The following is a 19,095-nucleotide window of genomic DNA, read 5'->3' on the forward strand; positions in this document are numbered from 1 at the left end:
GTGGAGAGGTGGAGACGGGCACAGAGGTGGTGGAGGCAGCGGTGGAATGGACGTTCCCACATTCACGTGTGGTAGATGAAAATGGGGAGGTATACCTCCCCAGGAATCCCAGCCCCAGGCCAGACCAACAGGAGGTGGGGTAGCGGAAGAAACTGCCAGTTTCTCAGGAGAGTCTGTTTAAAAGGCATGCACACGCTTCAAATGTATACAAACCACCCACTCTGGGAATCACCACCAGGGCAACAGCTAGAAGGGTGCCAGTTGCATTCGGCACATGAGTGAAGTGACTGGGAATGGGGCAAGTGCCAAGCAAACCTACAGAAGCCAGGTAGCCACACCGTCCCCTTTTCAACTCCCCCCCCAACATACAGCCACATAAGGGTGAAGCGGGTCTCACCCAGGCTAATACCTAAGGCTTGCCCCATAACTTAACAGGTACACTGAGACAGGGAACCACAGCAGCTCTAATACACAGAAACAAACACAGGGAGGCTGCCAAATTGAGGAGAGAAAGAACCATGGCCCGGATGAAAGAACAGAACAAAACCACAAGAACTAAATGAAATGGAGATAGCCAACCTATTTGATGCAGAGTTCAAAACACTAATGATCAGGATGCTCAGAGAACTCAATGAGTCCAGCAACAACATAAGGGAAGAAATGAAGGCTACACTAAATGAAATAAAGAAAAATCCACAGGATACTGACAGTGAAGGGAAAAAAAAACCAGGATTCAAATCAATGATTTGGAACATGAGGAAGAAATAAACATTCAACCAGAACAGAAAGAAGAAACAAGAATTCAAAAAAATGAGAAGAGAGTAAGAAGACTCTGGGACAGCTCCCAAAGTGCCAACATCTGAATCATAGGGATGCCAGAAGAAGAGGGAGGGCAAGAAACTGAAAATTTACTTGAAAAAAAATATCAAAGAAAAACTTCGCTAATTAGGTGAAGGAAATAGACAAACAAGTCCAGGAGGCAGAGTCCCAAACAAGTTGGACCCAAAGAGGAACATACCAAGATACAGCATAATTAAAATTCCAAAGGTTAAAGATAAAGTCTTAAAAGCAGCAAGAGAAAAGCAGAGTTACCTACAAAGGAGTTCCCATAAGACTACCAGCTGATTCTCAAAGTAAACTTTGTAGGCAAGAAGGGACTGGCAAGAAGTATTCAAAGTGATGAAGAACAAGGACCTACAACCAAGATTACTCTATCCAGCAAAGCTACCATTTAGAATGGAAGGGCAGATAGAGTGCTTCCCAGACAAGGTAAAGCCTAAGGAGTTCATCATCACCAAGCCATTATTACATGAAATGTTAACGGGACTTATTTAAGATCAAAACTATGAACATTATAATGACAACAAACTCCCAACTATCAACTGAATATAAAAAACAAAAGGAAAAACTGAGGTGGAGAGGTAGAGATGCGCACAGAGGAGGTGGAGGCAGCAGTGGAATGGAAGGGGTTATCAACTGGGCAGGGGAAGGAGGAGAATGGGGGAAAAGGTACAGGGATTAAGAAGCATAAATGGCAGGAACAAAATAGGGGGGCTGTTAAGAATAGTATAGGATATGAAGAAGCCAAAAACCTTATGTGCACCAGCCATGGACATGAACTAAGGGAGGGGGGATTGCTGGAGGGAAGGGGGATACCAGGTGGTGGGGGCCATGGGGGAAAAAATGGGACAACTGTAATAGCATAATCAATAAAATACACTTAAAAAAAAACTTGCAGAAGCGTTTAGCCAGCAGTGCAGGCATACCTCCAAGAGCAAGCACATTCCTTTTTCACCAGGACCTAGTCCACTCTTTGAAGAGCTAGCTGAAATCTGCCGCTAAATTTCTACCCACTGGTCCCCACCTGGTCCTCTAGAGTTACAAATTTCAGTCTCTCCCCACCAAAAGCCTCCACACCTTTCCTTATCCAGCCCAAACAGCCTTTTGTGTTTCAGCAGAAACTCAACTGATACATTTTTAGCTCCTTCGTATTAGACTTGTCACAGATGTGGACGGTTCACGTTATCTCTGCTCTTTGTAAAATGGTATCTGGACTAACCACCATACTCCAGGCTTGGTCTGAAAAGCACAGGATCAAGCAAGACTGTCACTTGCCAAGCCCTGTACTTAAAACTAACTACTGCAGTATAAAAACTGCCATTCAGCTGTGGTGCAGAAAAATACAAACACTTTTGTTAAGCATCTGAGTGAGAGCTGTCTAAGGTGTATGTTTTCAAAAAGTGTCACAACTCCTCAAGCAGTAGGCAAAATGGTCTTTGGTTCTTCAAATAAGTGGCAAGCATTGTCTGTCAGGGTCTGTGTTTGCTGCACTGAAACAGCTCTCTCCACTCCCCAAATCTCTAACCTCCTCTGCCCGGTTGGGTCCTACTAAGCTCAAATCTAGCCTAAGGCTCAGCATCACATCTTTAGGAAAGCCCTGTTAGATTCCTGTTGTAGGCTCCCACCACCCTGACAACAGAAATTAAATAATTGTTACTCATTTAATGACTCTTCTTTACTAAAGAATAAGCTCCATAAAGGCAGGGGCCAATGGGAGTATCAATAAATATAGAGCTTTCTTTTTCATTCTAACATATTCCCACTCCCAGCAGGGCATTGGCACTGGCTTGCTTTCTCTCCTGCAGCCTTCTTAGGACCCTGATACAAGCCTTGAAAGTTTCTCATCTCACCGCTCTGCATTTAGGCAGGACCAATATTTACCTCCCACATTATTAAAACACTTAGCCATTTGGGTGTATTGAGGCCTTATGAGATCTGATTGTCATTCAACACACTGACTGCACCTCACCAGCTTTCTGTCAACTGCAGACTCTGCCACTGAACTAGGGACCCCTCCTTCTGGAAACCATGGCTTCTTAGGGTTGAGGGGCAGTGAAGAGGTCCACTGGCTTTCCCAAACTCAGGCAACTTAAGTGACCTCCCAGTGCTTGTGTCTAAGGCTGACTCAATGACATAGACATGCAGGTTGGAAAAGCTATTGTAACACTTCAATTTCCTTGGAATCCGTGCCCTCTTGCCCCACAAACACAACATGATAAACAGAAGTGAGGCTGCCTTCAGGTGTAAGTAATTCTGGCAGCTTCTGTTTTTGCCTGGCAGCCTTGTTCTAACTCTTAAGAAGTCCGCAGCATTTTAAACCCTTACAGGATTTCTAAGCATCAACTTCTGGATTCACCGAATTTATCTAACAGGGAGAAAAGTAACTCTATCAATAAAGCCACAAATATATAGTATTTGAAGTAAAATATTCAAACCCATAGTTGTAAAAGGGTTGTTTACTATGTAAACATAGAACTTTCCCACCTTTGGAGGAAAATGTCAAATTATGGTTCAGTCATAAAGACAAAGGGAAAAAATAGACTCAAAAGTCCCTTGTCTTCTCCTCTAGTTAACTTCAATTCTATTTAAAGATTATCCCTTGATATGGTTACTGAGTAATGATCAGTAATACTCTTTCCCACCCTAACCAACCAATTTCCAACACCATCTTTACCCAGGGCGGTAGAAAAAGGTCATACTTGAAACAGCCCATGGCACTTCGCAGTGCTGACCCTCCAGGTGGGCACTGGTCATCAACGACAAGTCTCTGAGAACAGTCTCAAACACTCAGGAAGCCACAACTGTTCGCTCCTTTTCTCCATATGAAATCCTCATTAAAACACAGATACTATGTCTCCATATAATTGATTCTATTTAAAAAGGAAATGTAAATCTGATAGAATCTGCTCTTGGTAAACCTCTCCCTTCTTTCTTCTCTACATACTTAAAAACCATGTTGTTAACAATTTTGATTTGCTTTCTCCTCAGGAGAAATAAACTCACTAGGTCTGTAACTTTTAGAATCTTCTTCCCTTCTTTGAGCAATCCTAAAGAATGAAAGAACTGCTTGAACCTTGTTCAGATATTCCAAGCACATTAATTAACTCATTTGCTTTAAGCCAGAGGTTGCATCTCAAAACACCCACAGGACCCCAGGGGGCAGCAGAAATAGGTGAAGTGGAGCAGGTCTTGCCAGAGGCAGAAAGAAGTGTCAGCCCAGACTAGAGGGACAAAATCATTAGCCAGCTCTCCCAAAACTGGTGCCACACAGTCCAATCAGTGTTTCAAAACTCCCCATTTCTCATGAGAATCTGAAACACAAACACTGAAATATGAAACCTCATTTGTAAGTGTTGGTAATAACTTTAAAAAGCTCTTCCATTGCGCCAAAGCGTATCACCAGACCAATTCAGTACACGGGAGTCCACTTTTAATTCCTTACTCCAAGCTAAGAAGTCTACTTAGGGATCTATTTAAAAGAGGTATGGGGTAAGGAGAGCGAGGGGCTTCAATCCTCTCTTGAAAATGTTCCTTTTCATTCCTCTCCAATCTAAAATATTATCCTCCTTGCCCTAAAGCACAAAAATAAGAGTGACTACAAAACTCCCAAGGATGGAAGGAAAGCAATGCATCAAGCCCAAGGAGTTACCTTCATGCGCCCTTTAATGTTCCTGCTATAAACAAAATGCTGCAAAAAGCTCTTAAGATTTTTACTCTTACACCTTTTGCCTAACAGCACCAAGGGTCTATTCATCCTTGGATATGCGACTTCTCCCCATCTGTCCACTTTCAAAAATCTGAGGTAACTCTTCCAGCCCTGTCCCTCACCACCCTCTCTATCCCAGCTAAGACACAGATCAGAAATGATCCAAACATGCAATATTGTTCAAGTTTTGGAATTACAGTCTACAGAAACTTGGTAACTTTTTGTCAGAATTTGTAAATTGTTTTCTTGCTGACTGAGATGCTCTCACACCCAAACCATTGTTTGCTATCATTACTTCCTATCATTTTAAAACATTCCTGAGAAACTACAAAAATCATTCCCTAATTTCTGGGGCTTAAAATACTTAAGGCAGTCAAATTCCATTAGTGATAAACAAGCAGCACCTTGAATCTGAGTGCCTGACGCTACGTGGCACAACAGGCATGGCTGCTATGTTATACGGAAGGAGTGCTCAATCCACGCCTGAGAATTTCGTAACACACTCAGAATGAGGGCAACCATAATACCCTACTTTGTACTGAAGTCCAAAACAGATCAGACGCACAGCCGTTCAAGTCACTGTGAGCTTCAGAGGCACCTGAATAAGTAGTTAGAATCCAGTGTCCGTTAAAAATATTCCTGACTTCTCTTGTTCTCGAAAACCGTGTTAGGAGAACCGCGATTGTTTGATGTATCTTCTGTGATAACAGTTCCAGTCGTATGCTCTGTTTTAGTTCAGCACAGAGCAGTTAACAACACATCATAAAATGAAAACCGACACCTGTCATTTCTTAAATTTTTGGAGAATTCTTACTGGAAGAGGAAAGATCAGAGACTTAACTGATAAAAGATAAAAGAACTAATACAAATTATTACAAAAGTAATTTCTGAAATGTTTATTTTGAACCACTGCTAAAACGAAATTTTAGTGCCTCCTGAAGTTTATATTTTGGTAAATGAACATATTAAATTACTGAAAAGCAGAAAAGAAGTTACTGTTATACAATATAAGATGTTAATATAGTAATTCAGCACAAATAAACAGCTACAATTATTTAAACTGCTTTGCTATATAAAACAAGAATGTGAATTACTTTTAACATTGCACAAGTAACCAAAGGTAGCAAATCCAGCAATATTAAAATCTGATATTAAATAGTATTCAAACATTCCAATAAAAACAAAACAATTATGCCCTTGTGAAAGGAATGTACACGGATGGTAAAAAATAAATAAAGTGACAAGAGTGACTAAGCCTGTATCTGCACCTTCAGAGCAGAAATACAGTTAAGTGAATGCATACAGGATCTTTTGCTGAAAATGAGAAAAAAATGTACTTTAGTGAAATTTTATAATTTCCACTGAAGTTCTAATCTTTTCTGTGGTGACAGGCAGACAGGGTTTTAAATGAAAGCATCTTCCCTACATCTTGAATATGGATGCATTATTTTTTTAAAATCCGATGGAAAGTTACCTTAGAAAAATATAAAATTTAAAGCAATGTACTGATGGGAAATTGAAAATATTAGGTGGGGAAGAATAATATTAGTTAAATAATTAACTAAGAGGCCATTGGTGTCTGGACTCACAATGAGCCGGTTCAACATCACAGCCGGGGAATGTGCACTGTCGTCGCGGTCACCGGGAAACCTGCCCTCCGCTGCACGCTCGGTGCACTTAATGAGCCATTAAGTTCTCCTGCCAGCAACAAAAAGCCCTCATCAAAGCAAAATGAAAGTATCATGAGTTGGGTTAATTCACATCGAACATCTGAAAGGGTAAGTGGAACATTTTTCAAAGCATAAACGTGTCACCACATACATATTCACTGAATAAATACTCTCAAAGGTTTTCTTCCATTACATTGTATCAAGCCATCCAACAGACACTATAATTTTATTGTGATCTATAAATGAATCATTTCTTTTGTATAAATCAGGACATATTTTCAAAATCAACATTAATAATACCTAAAATTTTAAACTTAGATTGAGAAAAGAAGACTATGGAAGTATTGCCACATTTAAGCCTAAAATAATGTTTAAAAAACCCCTTATCAGAGGCCTCATTCACTTTCTTTCCACAGACACTCCAATGGTTCTAAACCTGATAAACAAAATTCAACTCTATGCACATCACAACTTTAATAGTTCTGAGTAAGATATATTCCATAAGGGCCAAAATCATCAGAATGGCAATATTACAATGTTATAAATATGTCAAGTAGATTTGTATTAAAATAAGAAAGCTGTTCTCAACAAACAGTGCTGTTCTGAAGGCTGAACAACCAAAGGGATCTAGAATGTAGTTGGAAAAATCACAAAGTGCCTTTAAAGAAAGTAAATTTAAACTGTACTCGATTAAGATATACTGCTCTAAACGCTAAAGTTGTCTTTAGGAAAGGAAGCTTAACTCATGCTTCTTTTCACACCTGCCAACAACTTCGTATTTTTCTCCAGGCAGCCGCACTGAAGTGATTTGAGCGCGGAGTCCCGCTCTGACTAGGGTGAGGCACGCTAACGCCTCCTGACCGGTCTGACACTCACAGGGGCTGAGCAAGGGCAAGCTGAGTGCAGCGCAGCCCCATCAAAATGCAAAGGAAAAAAGCATACCAGGGAAATCTCACCTCAAAGTGATTTTTACCATAAAAGAAATAAACATAAACATTTCAAGCACAAAGTTTTACAAACGTAATATATTATCACTTTAGTTTAAAAGAAATTCAGAACTCGGTTTTGCTGTTAATCAAACCCGTACATACAGTGAAGTTATTACTAAACACGAAATGACAGTTATGTATTTGTAAAAATTCAACCCAAAATAATCAATTAACCTGTGTTATAATTAACAACATAGTTCCAAACATTTAAAAACCCAGTCCAGTGCTGCTGCATCTCAAGTTCTGAGAAGCTAAAGGCAGAAATTATCCTGGTTATATATATACATTTCCTGCATTTCTCCACCTTAAAAAAATACTTGAAGAAACTTTAGGAAAATTTATTTTTAAGGCCTGCTCTATTTCTTTATCTTAAATTGAGAAAAACTAAAGGTTGCAATGTAACCTCAAAATATTTAAATAGCTCTTGGCATTTTTCTTAAAAAGCAAATTTAATTCTCTCATTATAAAATACATTTTTTTCTACCATAATTAATAACTCAAATTAACGGAAGTGCCCCTAGTCCTTTCCCCATGGCAGGTGCTATGTCTTCTATACTTTGTGCAGCTTCTAGAAGTCAGTGCTCAGGAAAAAAGAAAATGTTTTGGAGCAAAACCAAAGCCCCCAACAAAAAGTAATTTACTGTAGATTACAAGTCCACGAATGAGAGAACCAAAAAACTCACACACTCATGCCCTCGCATACAAAGTCAAGACACAATCTCATCCTCTATTCAAGTCAGCTTGTAGTTTCTTAGGCCGAAGCAGTCGGAAATGTAGAGCCCAGAAGGATTATATCAGAGGTCTCTGCAAAACAGTGCAGATAGATTTTATCTGGGGAGGATAATTTTTTCTTTTCTAGAAAAAGCTAGAGCTAAAGGGAAGAGGTTTTCAAAAATCCAAGAGTGAAAGTCATTATTGGGCTTCTCTAAAACACATTTTCTATTAACATTGACTTTTAAAATTTCAACATGTTTTGCAACTTTATTTTCATTTACAGGATAAGCTGGGGACTCCAAATAGTCAAAAGAGAAATATAAATTCTTACTGCACAATCTTTATAGATATTTTCTGTTAAAGCACCTTTTTTTAACAATAACAGTGGATTTCTAACCATGAAAACATTAAACTAAAAGTGGGCAGAAACCACCAGCAAGGATAAAGTGCTCTTCACACACAGAGACGCACACTCTCACTCAATTTCCTGCCAGAACAATTGGCAACATTAGCAAATAATGTAATTTGATGAAAGGCTGAGGAAACTATCATTTACAGTATTAACAGAAACCTAAAATACTAATTTTTTAAGGAACTAAATAGTTTGGGGGATTCAAAAAGCTACCAATAGCTGAGCTAATAAAATTGACTTTTAAAAATGAGTCTAAAACTACCAGAAAAAAAATTAGCCTCAATGCATTTTTTAATGTCAAATTAGTTATTGATAGGATACCACGAGTTTGGAACCCAACCTTAGTCACCTCAGTACAGTTTCTAGCAGCACAGCTGATGCAAAAATGACATCAACATTCCTGAAGACCTCATGGCTAGACTTTCCTTCAAATCCATGTTTTTAGTGTCTTAACATACTGCACATGTGTATAGAAACATAAATGAAGATAATATTTGACAGAGATTGCAAAAGTGTGAACTATATACACCATGTGATGACGCAATGAGCTTAAAAAGCTCTATTTCCTTTCCTCTCAATTCATTTTAAATGTTAATATTCACTATTTAAATTTTATCCTTTGCATCTTTAACTTTTTCATTCTCTCCTAAAACAAATAATAAAAATATATTGGTTTGGAGTTTGTTCTATGCATTTTCCAAGAGCCAATCGAATAGTGACTTGCACTTCTCCTCACTGGAAGTCTTTTCCATCACTTCATAGTATTTAAGTACAGCCTGCAGAAGGTCTCCCACTTTCCAGCGTTTTTCTTGTAATAGTTTCGAAAGCTAAAAGACAGAAAGATATGCCAAGTATTAACCAAAACCAATTTCATAACAATAAAGTTTTCGTTTTATTTTTAACATCGGCTAAAACTAAGAATCCTGCTGTTTGTAATAAAATATTGTTTCCCAGTTATAACAAAGTCTTATCCCTAAACCACCACCCTTTCCCACAAATTAAACATTTTCCTTTCCTGCCCTTTCTAAATACATCTCCTCCACAGGATGACAATTTGGGATTGCTGCAGACAGGACTCCATAAACCTCACCAAGAGGATATTCTGTGTGGGAGTACAGATGCTCCATTTCTACAGGAAATTCTTAACCTAACTAAATACATCTGCCACACCCTCAATGAGAAACACAAAATAATAAAGACATCAAGCTTAATAAAAGGATGTGGATTTTCCTTCCACAACATATAGTCTGTCTTTTTCTTTTTTTTGAATACGCACTCTAGCCTCAACGGAAACATGGCTTTCTAAGTTAAGAAATGTTAATGTTTCAAAAAAAAAACAAAAGTAAAATATTGTGGTCATAATTTTGCAATACAGTATATACAAATATCAAATCATTATGTTGTACACCTGAAATTAATGTTATATATCAATTATACCTCAAAAAAAAAAGGAAAAACAGGTTTAAATAAACTATCATCACCAATCAGAATGTCTTCACTCACTTTTTTCTATTTAGTTCTGTATAAACTACTTTAATTTTTTGTGATGATGTATATATGCTTAGTTTTTTTAAAAATAGCTTTTGAATTATATCTCAATAAAAATATAATTCATATACCATACAATTCATCCATTTAAAGTGCACCCATCAATGGTTTTTAGCATTATTCACTGAGTTGAACAAAACCATCACCAGAACCAGTATCAGAACATCTTCATCACACCACAAAAAGAGCCTTACACATCAGTAACTGCTCCCCACTTCTCCCAATTCCCTTAACTCTAGGGAATCACTACTTTCTATCTGTACAGACTTGTATGCTGGCCATTTCATATAAATGAAATCATTTGTATGAGATGATCTACTTTTACATGATCAATTATGACCAGCTTCTTTCACTTAGCATAATAATTTCAAGGTTCCTCTACGGTGTAGCATGTATCTACATCATTCCTTTTAACTGGTAGATTATATTGCATTGCATGGATACACCGTATTTTATTTATCCACTTTTGGCATATTATGAATAACGTTGCCATGGGCATATGCTTTCATGTACCTAGGAGTGGAATTGCTAAATTATCCAATAATGCTGCATTCAACTTTTTGAGGAACTGGCAGAATGGTTTTCAAGGTTACATGGGGACAAGGTCTCCTTGCTCAGGCGCTGTCACACTCAGATCTGCCCACGACCTTTCTCAGCCTTCTGTTTATCTGTGACTAAATAAAAATGTTTGCCTCCCTAAGGTCAGTTCTGCCCATTCTGTCTCCTTGACATTTTATTTCCTGAAGATCCCTTTCTGTCTTATTTTCTCCCTTTACCCCAAAACAGACACCTAAACTGGAAGAATACAAAAAAATCTAAGTAAAACAAGTAACAAAAATAGCAAAAAAAAAAACCCACCCAAAACCTATTTTTACACAAAACTTTTTCACATACTTCTTTCAACAATACTTTTGTAAACTCTGGACCAGGAATCAAGAGTAACAGGACTGTTTCTTTTTTGTTACTATTGATCAATTCACATTGGTTATTTATTAGACTACTCTATACCCTACAGTAAGATTAAACCAAAGTTCTGGTAAGAAAATTTCTGGGACAAAAACCTTAAATAGAAAATTTTGACTAACAAGGTGCTCAGTATACAGTTAGGTTCTCAATAAAAATATCCAATTAGTACATCAAATCTGAACATTTTATTAGAACTTTATTAAATACTCAGGTGGTCCATTGTCCCTTATTGGATGTTTAAATTTATATTGGCTTTTGATTTTGGTAGGTTCTCATACTAATGAAACTGGACTAACAGAAAAAGAGACATACTAAGTACTAGGCATAATTATGAATCAATTAAATACAAAGAAAAACTCAATCTTCTCATAGAAACACATGAAATATTTATTAATGGCACCTAACTTTGAGAACTTAGGATGTGCCAGGCACTAGATTAAGCAATTTTTTAATATTATTATATTTAATCCTCACAAATCTCTGTAAATTCTATACTCAACTTCCATAGTGCAGATAAGGAAGTTGGTGAACTTGCCCAAGGTCACATCACTAGAGAGTGGCAGAGCTGATATGTGAACCCAACTATTACACTCCATCACCTAAGCATTTCCCCACTCTATTATCAACGGCCATCTTACTAGATCAACCACATGACACAGAACATTATGTACTGTGAAATGTATCTTCACAACCATCCTAGAAGGCAGGTACTTACTCGTATAAACTCCTTCTTTGCAGAGTCACGAAAAGAAAGTTCCGTAACTTCGGCCTCAGAGGCAACAAGCCACTGAAGAATGATCCTTAGCTGAGGGTCTACTGTGCATGGCTCCAGGTCAATATTTGTTATTAGCAGAGTCTTTCCATCTTGCCCCAAACCTGATATTTAAATTTAAACAATATGAAGTGAAACTCATCAATTCCATTATCAAATACCCTGGTTTCCAAGGATATGTAAATATTTTCCATTTCTTAAAACTCCAATGAATGCTTGGAAAAAAATCCATCCTTTCTTAACCACACCAAAAAATCAACTAAAACATCTCTTTGAAAGGGCAAAATAATGTGAAGTAAAAGAATAACTTCAATTATCCACTGAGAGCACAAATGTAAAACTCTATTTTGAGGCACTGAAGTGCCATAAATAACTGCCTTCATTTGTGTCAGAATATAATCCCCAGGTAAAGGGAGAGACAATAAAACCATAAAGCTAAGATTACAATCAAAATATAAATGAAACACACAAATAAAAACCTCAACTAAACATATTAAATAGACTTTAAGAGAAATAACAGTAGCGGCCAATGTATGTATAGTATATATTTAAGTAAGTATTGTTCTGAATTGTTTGGATAACACAAAATCCCATAACCCAAAACTACCCTGTGATGCAGAAACTACCACCGTCTCCATTTTACAGGTGAGGTACCTGCGGCAGAGGGAGATCCAGGGTCTTACAGTAAAGCAGTGGCTGAGCTAGGATAGGAACACAGGCAGTCTGGCTCCATGCTCTTAATCACTTCATTCTTTGGCCAAAATAGGGAAAATGCCATATGCAACCACTTAAATCCCAAAAGGCAGACCAGGGAATTTACTGGTACATTCCTATTATAAATAAGGTATTGCTCTCATATTTTCCTTTTTTAACGAAAATTACGTTTTCAACATAAAGTAGGGTGAATCCCTGTTGACTGTAAAACTAATGACTTAACACTGCTGCTTAGTGATGTGTGAACAGTGAGCGGTGCTCAGGCACAGGCTCTCCCACTCAGGAGGGGAGCAGCAGGGCATGTGGCAGGCACTGTGCCGAGCTGTACCAGCAATGGAAACTTGCTAGTAAATGTCCCCGATTCATTTTTTATAGGGCATTCTAGACCATTGCTAATTATTTTTAGGATATGTGTCAGCCCCTAACTTTTCATTGAAAAAGTTCGTTCGCATTATTCTCTGAAAATAAATGTACTATTTTTTCTCCCCTCTCTCCCCACTGACTATCAATCAAAGAGGGGTTTGGGGCACTACGGCACCAAACATGGGCCACTTTGTAGTCCTGGTAGCAGTCATGGGGTTTGAAGCTGTCTCCCCAAGGCGTGTCTGTACTACTGGCTTCCTCAGTGCAGAACCCGATTGTCTGAGAAGGGACTGACATTCTAAAATTACCAACAGCAGCAGCAACAAAAATGAGGGCTGTTTCCTTAGAAATTCCATAATTTTGAATCTTTCTATAAATCTACATCAGTCTACCTCCTAATTTACCAATTTCTAATCTTAAAAATGTATAAATTGGCTGCAAGTTTCTATATAATGAGAGATGACTATAATCTCACAAACTGGGTGGTGACATATATTTACAAATAATTAATCTCCTGATTTTTACCTACTCACAAAAGAAATCCTGAACAGCCTGGCTAGTGCCAAAAGTAAAAACTTCTAAATGCATTTTATATTGATAACAACCTGTATCTTCTTCTCTCATAATCATTCCACAGTAAAGTTAGTATTCCTTACAGAAAATATCCACATGCATTTATACCACATACATAGCTTTTGGAACAACTCTGCTCACAGGTATTACCTGGGGAAAAGTATGTAACTTTTCTATATGAAAAAATCAACATGTTTTTAGTTAACAAAAATAAAGCAATTACCTAGCCTATCCATAACTCAGACAGTATCATGCTACTTCTACTTTGTATCTGATCAGAAAAACTTACTTCTAGAGGCCCCTTATGAAGAGAATGTCTTTGTAGCCAGAGGCATTAGAACTCTACTGTAATAATCATACTAGATGTACGGATTTTAGCTCAAAAAGTGGTACCTTTTTCTAAATAAGAAGAGCACACTTAGTAATAAAACTGACTGGAAACTTGGGTGTTATAAAGTACATTTCAAGAAATTCATTTTGGCAATTTTATCAGTTTACCCACTTCTAAAGAAATGATTTTAAAAATCGCTGGTTCAAAATCAAATATCTCAAACAGTGTGAATATTTTTCTGTGCCCCTCTATAGAAGGAATTATTCATATTTTAATGATTAAGAAAAAATAAGATTTGGGAGAGAAGTTCAACAACCATCTAAATACAATGAAAATTCAGCTTCAACATGAACAGGGTTTAGATTCACTTAGACAGCCTAATACATGTGGATGAGGGATTACAAACCACAGGGACTCTGTGACCAATGGGATCTAGTATGGACATATTTAGAAGTATGTGCATTAAAGAAAGATTTGAATATTTGCTTCAAATATGTGTATGTGTGACTGCAGAACTGGAATTCAGAAAGAAATGTAAAGACCGAATATGATTTATGTAAGATTATCATTAAACACTAATTCTAGAAGTTACTGATTTGGAAGAAAAAAAAACTATGACATATGCCATTGTTATAATAAATAATATCTTATGAGTATAGATTTTTAATTTTGAAAAAGATAATTATATAGTTTATCATAAATTTTCCTCTCAAATAATTGAATAATTCTTTTAAAGCAGCTCAGTCTTTATATCAATGAGTACTTCATTAGTTTAGCAATCAAATAATACAAACTGCTCAAGGGAGCTGACACTGAGTAAATTAGTTTAAGAATACCATGATTTATAATGCAAATACCCTTATTTGTAACAACCCAGAGCCTAATTGATGAAATGCACAAATACAAAAATTAAAGACTCTTACAAATTGTCAGTTACCTTCTACGTCATCCTCATGTTCTTCATCTTTATCATCTGGCCCATCACTTTTTGAATAAAAGAACAGAAGCAGTGTTTTAAAAAAAAGCTTTAATAATGTTATTAAAACCAATTCTTAAAATGTGGTAAAGAATGAATGTTACAATATGATATGTGACATTTAAAAAGGGGAGAAATGACAATAAAAGAGGAAGCTTTGCTTCTCACACCATTTCATGTTAAAATCTGAATTGTGAATGATGCCTAGATAAGTTATCAATAACCAAGAAGTTCCACCTGACTATTATATACAGAGCACCAAGTAATTTCATAATGAAATTTAATTTAAAAAAATTTGAAGCCAAAATATTCTACTAATTTGGTGTTAGGTAACACAGAATTTGAATATTATAAAATCTCACCAATAATTATTTATTAATGCTTCTGCTGATGCCATTTATGTATTTTAATATAGTAAAAACACATTTTCCTTATATATGAAATAAAACTACATATAAAACTGAACAAAAACAAAAACAAAACAAAAAACAGAAATCCTGTAGGAAGCAAGCTCTTTTTAATGAAATAATAATTGGTAGAATGAAAAATAGCAAGCAGAGCAACACATGCATAAAAGCAATACATTTTGCAATTAGATGTCAACCATAACTTAGCATAGTTGAATTTTTTTCATTAGATGTAATTTATCAAGCGGAATCATGTCAACATATACGAGAAAAGCAGCTTGATACATATTGGCAGTAACCCACATTGTTTTAAGAATATGGCATCATGCATTAGTGGTGAAAGACTCATCAGTTTTTAAGTTTCTGGACTGGACCAACCTGTCTGATGTTGGAAAGGATAAATTGTCCTCATACAAATCTCCTTCTAAACCAAGACTGCTCCAGCTACTGCTGTTACCATTACTGCCAGAGGAAGAAAAGAACAGAGCTGAACTAGAAAATGAATAGTAAAGACGACCTTGGTTTTCCTTGGAACAGCTTCTGTCAGTGGTAACTGGATGTTCTGAAGCTGCCACAATGGAGCGCAGCATCCACAGGGGTACAGAGAGCCCACCACTTCTACTACAGGAGGAACCTGACAGCTTCAGAGATGTGGGCATTTGCTTACTTGTCCTCAAAGATCATAAAAATCATTCTAAATGTAGGTTTATTTTAAAGATTAAGACAAGATAATGTCTTTTAAGACAGCAAATGAATGCAAGAAGCTGTTTCACGATGAAATTAATGTCTGTTAAGTGTTATGGTATGATTTGTAAAAGCCAATATTCCTTAGTTTGGAATAAGTTTAAAAAGAAAATACCACAGGTTGACATTCTCTCAAGTCTTTAGATAGTGCAAACCCTGATGGACTTGGGGGAGCAGGGGGTTGGAAAAAAAAGTTTTCTGATTTTAAAATACTCTTACTATGTCAATTACCTTCATTTCACATATTATATATGATTTAGTAGGTGGCAACTAATACACATTTTCCTCAAAATATTGGCTAACCAAGGTTTATTCAAGCATTACACTGGTCTAGTCAGCCAGTCACTAAGGCCAAACAGGTAACTTCTTATACTATCTAATCAAAAGGAGAAAGCAATTATATCCTAAAACTTCAGCAAAGCAATAAAAAACAAAAAGCAACCATGTTCAGAAACAAAACTAAATTCAATCTTTCTTATTAAAACCTAAACATGCAATATTTTTAAATTCAATCATTAAAATAATTAGTAAGCACATTAGTTTGCAGTGAAAGCAGCTATCTTTTTCCAGTATTAGACTAGGGAATTATAAAAATTAATATCTTTACAAACCAAAATTTTGGTTGTAAAAAAAGAAATAATATAAACACCTTATAGGCATCAATAAACGTTAACAAAGTTACTAGAAAAAAATGATCATTTAAAAGTTCTAAGTGGTTTCCAAGAGATCTTGAATAATTTACATTTCTATGTTTACCACTATCAAATTGTGACAAACCATATGTATGAGAGTAAAAGTTAAAACTGAGTAATACCTCTTCCTGTATATTCCAACAAACATAGCTCTTACATAAAACTATTAAAACAACCAGAATCTTGCCCATGTGGTGTTTTCAGAAAACCCCAAAATGAGAAAACACAGAAATACAGAGTGAACAGAGGGCCATTAGCCAGAGAAAATTAATGATCTCAGACACTGTATTCACTTCCATTAGCAGAATGATTACCCAAATAAAAAAATTACAAAATTCCTACCCATACACTAATGATTCCCCCATTTAATAAGTAATAAAAATCCATCACCTTAGTATTAGATGATCATGCAAAAAAGTCCCTCCACCTAACCTCATTTCCCCTCCCATTTTGCCTCTTGAAAGAGGTGAGTGAGATTTGAAGTCAGTTATTTATAAAATGCCACTTCTAACTAGGATGGCCATGTACGAATTTTCACCTGACCAGGGCACTCCCGAAAATGACAGGCGTCACCATCAGTGATTACACCAGAACAGAAGTAACCAGGACTGTCCTAAACAAACTGGAGGTATGATCATCCTACATTAACCCTTCCCAAAAAAGACACTACCTTAACTAATATCAGGAAAATTACAGGGCCATTTTGATGCCTCTTACAGATAAACTGTCCCTCCTATCCTCTAAAGCAGCGATTTTCAACCAATGTTCCGTGGCAAGGAACACAAGAATTTTTAAAACATAAGATACCTGACTATTTAATCAGGGGCACTAACCTCTATTCTCTTAAGACTGTCAAATTTTAAAAAGTAACAACAGCCAACACGACAATACCCGTCTGATGAGAATGAATCAAAATTATATGTGTTTTTTATTCTTTTTGTCAGGTCAGCAAAACCTCTGTTTTTTGGTTTGCTACATTTAGTAATTAGTTATGTACGCCATGAGATGAAAAAGGTTGAAAATCACTGCTCTAAAGAAAAAAGTACCCCCTTTAGAGTAAGAACGAAAATTTTTCCTTCAAATTCATGAAATGTCCAGGTAAAGCTTAAAGGGTATAAAATCAAAAGTATGCAACATTTTTTCACATCAACTACTGGCACATCCAGAGAAAATTAGCTAGGTTAACTACTATATTTAATAAATGTCAAAAACCATTAGAAATATATTATGAATAATAAAACACATTTTGAAAATGACAGATTTTCAAATTCACAATTTTAAATAATGCTCAATATACATTTATAGCTCACTTTTGAGGTCTTAGGACCAAAACTGTGCAGATACATGTAGAATTTTAGTTACCTTTCACTCAGATGATGAAAACTGCTGCTTTCATCCTGGTGTTCATCCTCAAAACTTAAGTTGGACCAGCTACCAGTGCTGTCATCACCAAGGCTGAGATTCATCTGCTGGCTACCAGAAGACTCAGTTGACTGAAAGTCTTCTATTTCTTTTGGACTAAAGAAAAAAGAAAATACAAATTCAATCCAAAAGCATCAGATGTTGAATTAGAAGCCTATTCATTAGATGATAAAAGATAATAAAAGCAAAAAACGCGAAGCTGAGCCAGACCAGTGGTCCACCTACCTGCTTTGTTTAGTCTGCCAAAAAGAGACTGCAGGACACCTTATTAATTTGAATTAATGGAGGTACCCACCAACACCCATTCATTCCAAGTGCATCATTTACCTAAATTCTCTTTAAAGCAGTTCATATTTTCTACTGGAACCACTATGAAGGAGCACAAGTTCCTAAGTTTTCCATGTGCTTTATAAGATAGTACTTCCATTTGTACAAAAACCAAACCAAACCAAACCAAACCGTTTTTATGGCTTTAAAAGAAAAAGTAGTAGTTCACAGAATTCTGGTGCTGTCAATCAAGCCTTTAGTTAAACTAGGAAACTCTCTTCAAGACTTTGAGTGTGGATCATAACCCTAACCTTTCTCACTTTTTTTCAATCAAGAAACATTTACATATTTATTCTATCTTCACAAGAAAGGTCATTCACTGTTCAATTGCTGTACGAGGGGGGACGCCCCCACGTAAAAAAAAAACCTGGAATTATCTTCTGGAGGGCAGGCCCCTTGTAGTACAGGCATCTGCTGCTAGGTGAGTGTTCAAGGAACCCATCTGTATTAGTGCACCAGCTAGAGTTGTTGTGAGAGGCTATGTTCGACCTCAGTGACTTTTTTTGAAGACTCAAGCACTTACCCATGTCATGATGGGTGATTTACAAGCACGCCTGCCCCCACAGCACTGAGTGTTCAGCAGTTTCCAACCAAAAACAGCATGACATCCATGCCCCACCCTCTCTATTCATCCAATCTCAACCCGAGCAGGTTTATTTTGTTTCCCCAGGTGAAAGAAGTCCTCAAAGGGAAACATTTTGCCACTATGGAAGAGGTGAAACAAAAAATGGCAGAAGCACTAAAAGGCATCAAAACTGATGAGTCCAAAAACTGTTTTGAGCAGTGGGAAAAAAGTCTCAATAGGTGTTTTGCATCAAATGGAGAGCACGTGGAAGGTGACTGAAGTTTAAACATGTAAAGATACACACACAATTTTTTATAAATAAATTCTGTTTTTTGGGGTCCCCTCTCATAACTACGCACATTAC

The 19,095-nt window shown here is 36.7% G+C and overlaps 1 protein-coding gene across 4 annotated transcripts in view; it reads right to left on the reverse strand.

Annotated features, from left to right (window-relative positions):
* Nucleotides 1-5,427: 5,427 nt before the first annotated feature.
* AKAP11 (A-kinase anchoring protein 11) overlaps nucleotides 5,428-19,095 on the reverse strand; it is a 54,606-nt gene continuing 40,938 nt past the window's right edge. For 3 of the 4 annotated variants that reach the window (XM_045202194.2, XM_024569390.3, XM_045202196.2), the window contains exons 8-12: nucleotides 17,780-17,935; nucleotides 15,360-15,443; nucleotides 14,536-14,582; nucleotides 11,561-11,721; nucleotides 5,428-9,158 (exon numbers count right to left, since the gene is read on the reverse strand). In XM_045202194.2, the coding sequence (XP_045058129.2) occupies nucleotides 9,018-9,158; nucleotides 11,561-11,721; nucleotides 14,536-14,582; nucleotides 15,360-15,443; nucleotides 17,780-17,935 (589 nt within the window). In that variant the 3' untranslated portion in view covers nucleotides 5,428-9,017. The remainder of the gene's footprint in view (nucleotides 9,159-11,560; nucleotides 11,722-14,535; nucleotides 14,583-15,359; nucleotides 15,444-17,779; nucleotides 17,936-19,095) is intronic. The other variant, XM_024569398.3, reaches the window with a different exon arrangement.

This window comes from Desmodus rotundus, chromosome 13, assembly GCF_022682495.2.
Source record: "Desmodus rotundus isolate HL8 chromosome 13, HLdesRot8A.1, whole genome shotgun sequence".
Lineage (NCBI taxonomy): Eukaryota > Metazoa > Chordata > Mammalia > Chiroptera > Phyllostomidae > Desmodus > Desmodus rotundus.